The 11,358-nt window shown below is 44.8% G+C and overlaps 2 protein-coding genes across 2 annotated transcripts; one reads left to right on the forward strand and one right to left on the reverse strand.

Annotated features, from left to right (window-relative positions):
- Positions 1-837: 837 nt before the first annotated feature.
- Positions 838-6,248, reverse strand: man2b2 (mannosidase, alpha, class 2B, member 2). The gene is made up of 19 exons (XM_079295145.1): positions 6,049-6,248; positions 5,730-5,876; positions 5,385-5,490; positions 5,129-5,301; positions 4,807-4,922; positions 4,486-4,663; positions 4,195-4,393; positions 3,899-4,089; positions 3,635-3,806; positions 3,364-3,500; positions 2,908-3,182; positions 2,623-2,814; positions 2,290-2,533; positions 2,090-2,200; positions 1,822-2,014; positions 1,582-1,728; positions 1,364-1,476; positions 1,144-1,261; positions 838-1,056 (listed from the first exon to the last, which is right to left on the reverse strand). The coding sequence occupies exons 1-19, from the start codon at positions 6,163-6,165 to the stop codon at positions 953-955; spliced, it is 3,033 nt and encodes a 1,010-aa protein (XP_079151271.1). The 5' UTR covers positions 6,166-6,248; the 3' UTR covers positions 838-952.
- A 134-nt stretch (positions 6,249-6,382) lies between these two features.
- Positions 6,383-8,247, forward strand: smim20 (small integral membrane protein 20). Its single transcript, XM_079295658.1, has 3 exons — positions 6,383-6,531; positions 6,992-7,048; positions 7,722-8,247. The coding sequence occupies exons 1-3, from the start codon at positions 6,423-6,425 to the stop codon at positions 7,763-7,765; spliced, it is 210 nt and encodes a 69-aa protein (XP_079151784.1). The 5' UTR covers positions 6,383-6,422; the 3' UTR covers positions 7,766-8,247.
- The last annotated feature ends 3,111 nt before the right edge of the window (positions 8,248-11,358 follow it).

Here is an 11,358-nt window from a genome sequence, read left to right on the forward strand (position 1 = left end):
CATCCAAAATACACATTTCTGTGTTTATTTGAAGTTTGTAGATTTCCCCTAAATTCAACAAAAGTTATTCGATACTGCCTCATTTGCATATTTAAACTTAACATTTTAGGAAACTTGTAGTTAAGGAAATATTTCTCAAGTTTCATTATGATGTATATTAGTTATTTTTCTGCCCTATTCTCCTGTATTGTCTTGCAAAATATATGTAATTTTACAGTAGATCTCGCCATTTGAGTAGACACAACTTTCCAGTTTTATATCTATATTCTGAAGGTTTTTACAGACGACATACGGTCATGCTGTTGACAGTATTTTCAGATTCATGGAGTGATACTAAGATATTGAAAATCCCAAAATGTATTTTTGGCCCCAGTCATCAAAGTAAAGTATACTCAGGTCTCTGTATTTAAAGAAATAGTTTGACATTTTGTGGCACTTAACTCCCTGTGAAACCAACTAATAGGTTTTTATAGTTGAATTCAATACATGAGATTATATTTTAAGTCGTGAACTTTAGACACTAGGCATATTTTTTTTAAACTTTGGACAAAGCAGGGCTCCTGATTTTCCATTGCGTCCATTTTTATTCTAAGCTAAGCAACACAAGGTCTTTTTATTATTTATTCAGTAGAAAATATGCCCATGAAAATGATACACTTAATTCTGTCTAGTATTTATTCCTGTCTAGTATTTATTCCATTCTACACCATGTATACATTTCTCATTTAATACAAATCTCCAATATCAGACTAACTTTACCGTGTTGTTGGTTGGCCAGTGAAGTCAGACATTTGAACAAACTTGCCAAAAAAAGAATCACTTTATTCAGTGCGAGTCAACGAACGAACACAATGTGCAAAAATAAGTATCAACAGTGTAGCAAAAGATTAAATATTTAAAAACATTGTCATCTTGTGTAACGATTGGCTGTCTTCACAGAAGACGGTTCACCCTAAAAGCTCCTGGAGGCAAAGTGAACGAAGAAGGTCCTGATCTCTTTGGGCGAGATGGTCACAGTGAACGCCTGGTCGCCGCCACGACGACACCGTTTGTTGTCTGAGACGACGAAAACACAAACAACGAGGTATGTAAAGGGATGAGGAGACTCGTGTTGCATAGAGTGTACATATTTAAGTCTCTCACTTGTTTTTACGTTATCTGCAGTCTTCCACTTCCACCTCTGCAGACGGCTGATATCCCAGGTTCCTGTCAGAGAACGCTCCTCCAGCTCTGTCACTTCCCCTATGCCCTGCAGGACTTCCTGCTCACACAGAAAAGAACCATTGAAAAAGAGAAAAGATGATCCGAGGCTTTCCTCTTGCAATAATACGACATTAATACATAGAAAGTATTTTTCTTGCACCTTCAAGTTTATTGTGACTGGCTTTGAAAGCTCAGGGTCTTCTCCCTCCTCAAAGAGATGCATGATTCTCAACAGGACCCGATCGTAGTCCGGCGCCGAGTGCAAATCCTTACCTAGATGTACATCACGCGACGAAACTGAATACACGTTTCAGAAGTGAATCCCCAGACAACTCAGAGAGGACTTTAAAACCTCACAATACAACCCCCAGTATTTGCCTGAGTTTAAGCGGCTGAGGTGAACATCGTGATCAGAGCTGTAGCTCCATCCGGGGATGCTGAGGCTGAGCAGGTGGAGGTTGGGCGGCAGGACCACCGAACGCACGGGAGAACGTCCTCTGGGTTCCTTCTCCTTCCAGGATCTCTCTAAGTGTGCATGAGGAAAAACTGCTAAAAAAAAACAAACTCCCCCAACCCAAAATGAAATCTTTGATGCCACGGAGCCCTAAAATGACTCACGAGGTTGGTCAATGGGCATGATGACAGGTCTGTGCTGCAGCTCTATCGCCTCCCTCTGGTGGAGCTTGGAGGTGACCGCGATGGAGCCCAGCAGCATCCACAGGGCGGGCCTCACCACCGAGCTGTCGTTGAGGGTCAGGTTGTAGCCGAGGTTCCAGGGCACGTTGTTCCAAAGACGGCGGTGGAGCATGACCTGACACACCGGACGTTAGCGTATTTGTGCGAGTACACACCATATGAGAAATATGCGTTGCGGGCCTTTTGGTACCTCTAATTGTCCGTCGGCTTGGCTGGAAACACCGTGAGCTCTGTCGCTGACGAGCACCAGTCTGCTGAGCTCATCCTCAATATAGGCTGCCCGAACCATGGGGAAGTAGTTCTGCAACATGCACAATATAAATATATATATATAAATAGATAATTCTATAATAAAACCGGTGTTTTTCTTCTAGAAATCCAGGTACTTACTCTTGCTAAAGTGTTGTTGGTGTACTTCCTGTATCTCCTCTCCATCATCTGATAGCCGTTGTCGTCCGTGTACAGGGTCCTGTTGTTCTTCAAGGAGGAGCTGGTCCTGAGGACGACCTCCGTGTTGAGACGGAGGGGCCCCAGCGAATAGGTCTGCTCCAGCCTGTGGCACCGCGGTCCGCTCCCAAAGCATTCTGGGACTCGGGTGGTGATGGAGTAGGCGTAGTCTTTATCGCTTTTCTCTCTAGACGATGCAATGCGTCAGATTGTGAGAGCGTGTCACATATTCGGGTTCATTTTTAACCGCACGACAAACTGGTTCACCGTACCCACCGATAGAAGCGCTGCCGGATCTCGGTCACAATCTTCCCGGGGATGATCTCCATCTCCACAGCCTCGTACGCCCGCACGGCTGACCCGTTAGCGCTGAAGACGTAGTTATCCGAGATGGGCCCTGCTTTCGCATCTCCATTTGCGTGGTATTCCCAGAAATCCTGCGTCACCATTACGCCCCTTTTTTCTGGCCTGCCGAGGACGACACAGAGGTAAAAGTTCAGAGCGTTACATTGACATGAGGGAAATTCGGCATGCGGTGCAACATAATCTGTAGATTCTTACAGATAAGTGATGCTGTGCAGTAGATTCGTATCCTGGTCAAACATCAGCATGTAACACTCATTCATAACAGGCAGGAGCCTCCTCCCCGTTTTCATCCAGTCACAGATGTTGCGTCTCTCTAACGAAACCCCTTCGGCGTCATAAGTCCGGCCACACTTCCTCCCGGAGCATTTCTTCGCGGAGAACTTAATCAGGTATTTCCTGTGCTGAAGGCCTCCAAGTTCCACCACGATGAAAAGATCGTAGGTCGCATTGGAGTGCGCCGACCCCTGGATCTGTAACAGACAAAGGCGGCTGTTACTGCCGTCATCTTTTCTCTCGTCTCCGTTTAATGCTACGCTGTGATTTATCATTGTCCTGCAACTGCCGCATGTAACCACAGGTACATAGTTCAGACCACATTTAAACGTTTGTTACGGCCAGTTTTTCTATAAAGAAAATAATAAAATAAACAACCTGTGCAGGCACTGGTTGTCCGTCGTCATCAAAGACGGCTGCAGTGGGGAAGGATACGGTGACGTTGACGATGGTGGTGATGTTCCATGCTAACGGGTTGTAAACGATGACATGTTGCTCCGAAGGCTGATGAACACCTGCCGTGAGGAGATGAAGGACTTGTTTATTTTAAATAATGGCCAAAACTACTCTTCATGTGCTAGCATTTAGCTTAAAGCGCAAGTTGTAGCAGGCCAATGTAAGCCGCAGTCCCCTTGCACAATGTTCACACCTTTTTTGTGGTAGCGGCTGCCGAGCATGCTGGGTAATCCGAGGTTGTGGGGCAGCAGGATGAGTGCGGCCAGAAGCTCATCCACTCCCATCGCGGCCTGCACGAGATGCCGCAGGTACATGTCGGCCACCTTGGGAGACTCGGTGCCGGTGATGCCATCGTGGTGCTGCACCTAAAACACACTCATTTTTATCATCCATTTGACCACGAACAGACGAGATTTGCTTTATTTTTCTGTTTAAAAAGGAGTCAAATATTTTTTACCTCTGAGACAGCCCAGCGAAGCGCCTTCAGTTTATCCAGGGCCCAGTCTTTAGTCACAGGTCCGTCGGGGAAGCTGACTCGGTACCGAGTGAAGAGAGTCTCGGCTGCGTGCAGCCGGGAGCTGGCCTGGCGCGCCACTCCTTTCAGAACATTTCTGGAGGCGTAAAAGCCCGTCCACGCCTGGTGCGGTTCTAGGAAATAAATAAGCCGCAGTAGATAATATCCCCAAGAATATTCTTTCATTTTATGTAAAGCAGGCGGCGCTTTATAGCATATTTTAGGGCTTAAATTCTTACCAGTGGAATATGGTAGAAAATCTTCACTCCCACGAGGCTCCCAGACAAGATCTGACTGGTGGATGGCTTGGAAGTATTCACCAACAGTGGCATACTGGACTGTCACCCCAAACTCTTTGCTGTTCTGGTTGATGTACTTCATGAGAGGATCCATGTTGTTGAACTGGACAGATGAGTTGTAGAACTGTTTGTCACAGCCCTGAAACATGACAGTGCAGGGTATTTTAGAGATAGATAGATAGATAGATATCACAATCTCTTTTAAAAAGGGCCACCAGTGCCTGTACTCACCCATGGCCAGAGCACATGGTTCGTCCTAAACCAGGCGGCCCTCTGCTTGATGTTCTCCACCATCGTCTTGGCATAGGCCTGGACTGTGTCCTTGGTGACGGGCAGGCTCATGTTGGGGTAAACTCCGTTTTTAGGGGGATCGGGGAACAACGCAACTCCATTCCAATAGAAACCAGAGCTAAGACAAAAGAACATGTTTCCTTTTCAAAAATACTATTTTATTAAATATAAATTTAGAAGTATGGTATGAATTAAACTGAGTAAGTCAAGAGTTGAAGACTTGTCTGTCTGTTACTAATAAAGAGTCGAATCATGGATTACCTGTTGGAGAACGGCAGGTGAGATGGGGTGCAGTAGCTGAACTGGTCCATAGTGTGAGTGAAGATCTGCTGCTTCTCTTTTAGAGACGGAGAACCTCTCCATACAAACTGAAGTTTCTGTACAAAAACAAACAGATAAAACAAGCTGTGACTATTTAGTAGCATTTTACGGTTAGTTTCACAATGCCAGTCTACTTTTCTGGCGATAGTGTTTAAAAGGAATGTGTTCTTTCAGTTTTAAATGTGTACTGCGGTGAAGCTTGTAGAATTTGTGAATGTCTACCAGTACTCCCTTCACTGGCGGCAGTAGCATCAACTCGTACCTTGTTTTTCTGCATGCTGTCTTTAAGGTCATAGTCAATGCGGGAGACGAGGTGGGCGTTGAAGCCGGCCAGGGCAAAGAGGACCGGCGTGGTCGCAGAGGCTCCAAATGGATCCACGTGCCAGGAAAACTGAGGACGCACCCCGAACGTCTCGTAGAGGAAACCGTGTCCCTCTGAGACAGAAAAACAAAGGTTTTCTACGCGTCTTCTTCTCTCACACTGACATTTACAGGCGCAGGAAAACACGGCGCTCTACCTGTCATTTGTAGTATCTCGTCGTCTAGATCAGTTACAGCCTCGTCGTGCATCACTTGGCCCCCGATGACGAACTCAAGTCGACCCTCTTTAACGAGCTGACGTACCTACAAAGCAAAGAAAGCCATAAAATGTTAAGTACTGAAACCAGGATATCTGGTTTCAGAGGTTTCAACCTCTGATGCACTCTTGTCACATTTCTTGCAAGTCCCCAAACTTTATGAATTATGAGCGCAATACGAGAGTGTCCCTTTAAGAGAATTTAGCTTGCAGGTGGTTTATCAAGACTTGTCTTGCATTATTTCATGTTGTCGGTACAGAGTATGGACACATCACGTGTCCTCACTTGTTTCTTATGCGAGTCTGTGGCCACAGTGTCCCACCACAGTCGAAAGAACTCCTGCTCCACAGCGATGAACCTGCGGTCTGCGGCCTTAGACAGCTCCTCGGTCACACTGGTGTACACATTAGCTGCATAGGCGTGCATACTCTCCTGTGGGAAATACACACTCGCATATATATTATGTGAAATGAAAAATGCACATATTCATCCTCAATATGTGGATATGAGTGGTTTAGTTAAAGGAAATAGTTAAACAGCAGGCTGTGCACTATATGCTTGTCGAGTTTAACACCGTGTGAAGTGTTTGGTGACAGAAACTTACCTGGATAGTGTACACCCAGCCAACATCCATGTGGCTGTGAGGAATTACAAATGTTTGAATTTCTCCTGCTGTGTAACAGCAACAAAGAAAAAACACAACAACGGCTAAATTTCTCATCTTTCTAGCACGTGAAAGTAGAGTAAAAAAACTCCGAAGGCTAAAAAAAAACTTCTTCTCATATCTTAAATCTTCACCCAGACTTCCTTATTATTGTTGTGCTGCAGCATGTGACTCGCTTTGCTACGGAACCTCAAAAGGACCAAACTAGCTTGACGCCGCTTTTTATCAACGCTCGCGTGTTGGTGACCTTTACACCGGAAATACTATATGTAAACACTGCGAGCACTTGGAGGTGAAAGTGGAGCACATAAAAAATGTCAAAAAATCTGAGAATAGCGTTGGTATTTGGAGGCTTTATGACGGCTGTCGCTGCGGCGTTTTACCCCATATTCTTCTACCCGCTCACGCACAAAGAAGAGTACAGTAAGTGGCTAACGGCTCTCCTAAACGTCCAGTTAAACAAGCACAGACTGCTTGTTTTAGTTTAACATTAGCTAGTTTGTTAGCTAACCTGTTCTTTTGTACCGTGTCAGTCTTTCCTCATTCATGTGTTCATAGTGAACTGTGGGTTTTATGTTCTGTGCGCAGTTTAAAAGACACCCTGAGGTTTCCTCTCCTCTTTTCCAAAACCATAAACAACTAAACCAACCGAGACAAAGACAGAGTGGTGCCAGGAAAATTCATTCAGCCACATAGTTGTGGTTTCACTGTATGTCTTTGTCTTTTTTTTTTTTTTTTAGTCTGAGCCAGTTCTGGCCAGCTATGATGGAAAGCTCGAGTCAGGACACTGAGACTAAACTCAATGCAGTGCAGACAAAGGAGAACAATAAAGACACAATGTGACGATCGTGTTCATGACTCTGTACTGTTCTCTCTTTGCTAGGAGATGTCCAAAAGGTGAACCGCACAGGAGTCAACCAGGCAGATATCCAACCCGTAGGTGAGGACACACGGTCGATCAATGTGTGATGTTTTTAGTCTACACAACAGGTGTAACATATACCTGATGGAGGTTGTGTAGACTGTTGTAGAAAGACCTCTCATGCATCTATCAGACACAGATGGACTGGTTTGATGAAGTTCTGTTTCCTTTTCGGGCTGCAACTAAGGAGTATTTTTTTTATAGTTGATTAATTCACGGATTATTTTCTAGATTAATCGTTGGTCAATCGTGAAAAAGGTCCATCCCAGTTCCTCAGAGTCCAAGGTGATGTTGTGTTGTCGGTTTAAAACACTAAGATATTCAGTTATGATAAAAGCAGGGCTTTTCCATATTGGAGAGGCTGAAAACAGCCGACATTTTTGCATCAAACAATTATTTCAACGATGAATCGATTATCACATTATTTTAATTCCTTTTTATTTTTGTCTAGTGCAGTACTTGCCAACTTTTCTTGTTTGTTCTAATTAGATGAATGGGGTTTAGCTAGTACTTTAAATATGTTGAACAGATGTTTGGTGAATGGAAATTAGATTTGATTGCACATTCTGTTGAAACAAGCGTAGTAAGAGGAGTTGTATGTGTGTTCCAGGTCCTTAACCGTGGTGTGATGTTGCAGTTACACGCATGCTGACGCTGTTCATTTTGTTTTATTTTATTCTTTTATCCAAAGGTGTGAAGGTGTGGTCTGATCCATTCAAGACTTCAGGCAAATGACAACCAGTGGCGGCTAACCCTTCGATAAATCCACTGATGCTGATGAAGACTTTGAACAGACAGTGCCTGCTTGATGAGTGCTTGGTGTGCGCGTGAGTGAATGCTTCCCAGAATGTGCTTTGGGTTGTAAGGGATTCCTTAAATCCTATGAATAAAGTTTAAAGCTCTTACGACTCAAGCACTTTTGCGTTAATGTGTAATGTATTGTGATGACAGACTCGGTGGACGTGAGACAAGAAGCACAAGTTTTGCTTTCGACCCAAATGTGCTGCTGGATCTCTTCTGTCCACTAGGGGGAGCTCCGTGCTTATCTGTCGCCACAAAAGCCACTGAGCCCTGTCATGTTTTGTTTGTGCATCCTTAAGATATTTTGGAAAAACTTCTCCATTTCCAAAAAAAAAAAAGAAAAAAGCCTTGCTCTGGTATGCAGCCTGTGGAAAATCATAATAAAATACAGCGGTTCTGTTTACCCGTCCTCTTCACCAGAATCTCTTTTGACATTTGATTTTGATTTAGTTCACATAAGAGTCCTAAAAAAAAGCGGTTCAGCAGATGAGGGACAATGTCCAGCAATGTGCAGTATCATTTTTCCGAAAATGGAAATAGTAGAGACGTGGTTCTTCCAGGACACATCACTCTGTATTATCATTTCTGTGTCGCAGACACAGGGTTTAACTGTTTCAACAGCATGTGACTCCAGCTGTGTTTCGCCCATAGGCTGAAAGGAGAGGGCAGAGCTCCGTGGTCGTCGTGTTTAAAAGTCGACTCGATGCGATCCAGACTCCCTTTACGAGTCCATGGGTGCTGCAAAAAGCAGAGAATACCAAAACGACCATTTCTCCCCCCTCCCCATACTTTTGTGGTTTCCTGACATTGACCAGCATCCCCCCCCTTTTTTTCAGCGTTTTGTTCATCAAAGTCCTCTTTGGAGGAAACATAGATTAAGAGAGGGCTAAAGCATGTGTTTATGGTCCTTCAGAGACTGTGCGTTTTTTAAAAAGTTGCCCATAAATCTTTTACAGTCCCCCTGATGTAGCCTGTACTTTCGGACGTTTCGTGAGGCCTACCGCTAGCAGAAAAAAAAAAAAAAAAAAAACTACTGCGCGAGCCAGCAGCGGCCACTCTCCTTCTCAACCCCCCAATCAACAAGCCCCATTGTTTATGAGAGGTTGTTATTGTTGGGCTGCAATCAGAAACAAGAGAAAACTCAAGAGCCCGGCTGTGCAGAGGCGTCCAAAGTAAAGAGAGCAAGGGGTGAGAGAGGGGGGGTTAAAAAGCAGAAATTCCTCTCATTCCCCGCTGGTGTTTTCCAGATTCCTCAAGCGACAGCTTCTCGGGCTGCGCGAGTGAAGTAACCGACCAGAGGGGAAATTGAAGCTAACGGCGAGAGGAAGAGAACCACATTCTTGAGGGGACGCGTCACCGACACACAGAGGAGAGAGAGACACTCGATCTCTGTTAACTTCGCCTGGCAAAGTATGTAACAGGTTGTGCAGCATCTCCTTCGTCTCGCTCGGGCCATGACTCAGTGTTTTTGAATCGCTGTGACATTTAATTTCAAACGTGATTCTTACGTCTGCACCGGAGGTTTCTTTTGATGGCTCTGTGTTGCCTCGTCCTCCTTTTTTTTGTGTCCCATTCAGCGGAATATGTAGATAGACACCCATCACTATAAAACGTTCAAAAGGGTCAGAGCGCCCTATAAACCAACATGAGCTCAACAATGTGGCCCCCACAGCACTTTTTACTCTCCCACTATTAACCCATCACACAAATCTGCCCCAGCTATTGAGACGGTGGCACGCAGTCGCTCCGAGCGGTTTGTCGGGCGTGTGTTTTCCAGAGTGGCAGATAATTGGCCAGGGTTTTCCTAACTAATTGCCATGGGAACAAGGGTTGACAGACAGGCCACGGGGGTTGGAGTAACAGCTGAGAGCATTCGGGGGGGGGGGGGGTTGTATGAAACACGAGCGGAGCGAAGACTTGAAACTAGAGATTGAGACTCAGGCTCAGCTGCTGTGTTTGTGTGATCTGTTTCTTATGTTTCTTCTTCTTTTTGTCAAACTCATGTTTACAATGTTTACTGAGGTCGTAAATCAAGGGAGTAGATTTATTTTCCCATAGACTTCTATACAATCGGACGTCTTTTTAGCATCCAGAGGAGTCGCCCCCTGCTGGCCAGTAGAGAGAATGCAAGTTTAAGACACTTCCGCGTTGACTTGACTTTTCAGAGCTGGATGAAAGGTAGTTAAATGTACAGATGATTCAAAGCAATGGAAGTAAACATGAACATTAAAAACAGTCCATAGAGAGCTAATTCATAGCAAATAAAAATCACCCCAACATCAATATGTGCACGTTACAAGAAAGTGGACAAATATACAGTATACATGCAATTTATATACAACAAGAATATCGCAGATTGCGACTTTAAAACAAATTCAGCGTGCACGCGGACGAGTGCAAACACACACACACTCAAAGTCAGGTTTTCTCCCACAAAACAAGCAAGACATTTCACATCTCAAACACCGCTGCTCAGCCTTGTAAAACAATGTACCGGAGTGCTGTCCACATTCTTGGGTCAGCAGGCGCACGGCTGTGGAAACAGATAGCACAAGTGTGAAGCAATGTCTAAAGGAAGGAAAAAAACAAAACAAAAAAGGGCTCCGGCCAGGCTCGCAGCAGGAAGGCGAGGCAAAGTGTCCCAGTGACAGTGTGGTCGGGAGCGAGCTGGAGTTACATTTAGTGCCTTCAGTGTGTGTGTGTGTGTGTCATTCAGGAAAGGAGGCAAAGAAGTTCCTCGCTAAGAGGAACGCAGCATCCCCTGGGGACTAAACTGTGGTTGTGGAACTTCCTGGAACTCCAAACATCGTGTGTGTGTTTGCGCGCTTTTGCATTATGTTGATATTTGCCTGAAGCAGGACCACGAATAGATAATTATGGGGTTTGTCTTAGGCTGCGTCTCCGCTGCCCAGTCGTGAAGCCATCGCAGTTCAGTCGACAGCCGTGTGCATAAAGGGTCGATGGATGAAGGGGCGGATGATGCAGTGATGAAACCGTCTGTATCGCTGCTTGGCCACCCAGAAATGTGTGAAAACATCTGTTTTTTAGCTGAGCTCATTATAAACATTCATCCAGTGATTAAGAGGTAACGTGGTCATTTTCCACAACATCTAGAATAGTATTTAGCACAATTTTTTTAATTTATTTATTTAACTGACACGTTACTGGTGCTGAGCATTCCTTTCTTTTTTGGGACGGGGGGTTAGCATGCTAACATTGGATTGCCTCAAGCTTTCATCCCGCACTGTATTCATGTCAAATGTTTCATTTGTCCGATCTTTGTTTCACACCAAATACCTGCGAATACGATGACAATCCCCATCCGCCTCAGCACTTTACGTTTTCTGCTCATTAGCAGACGTTAGCATGCTAACACGCTGAACTAAATGAGGGATGGAAAACAGTACACCTGCTTCATTAGCACGTTAGCATGTTGACGTTAGCGTTTAGCTCAGCGCACCGCCGTGCCAAGTACGGCCTCACAGAGCAGCTAGCGCGGCTGTGGACAATTAGCATTTTGCTGAGAT

This window comes from Melanostigma gelatinosum (genome assembly GCF_949748355.1).
Source record: "Melanostigma gelatinosum genome assembly, chromosome: 23".
Classification (NCBI taxonomy): Eukaryota; Metazoa; Chordata; class Actinopteri; order Perciformes; family Zoarcidae; genus Melanostigma; species Melanostigma gelatinosum.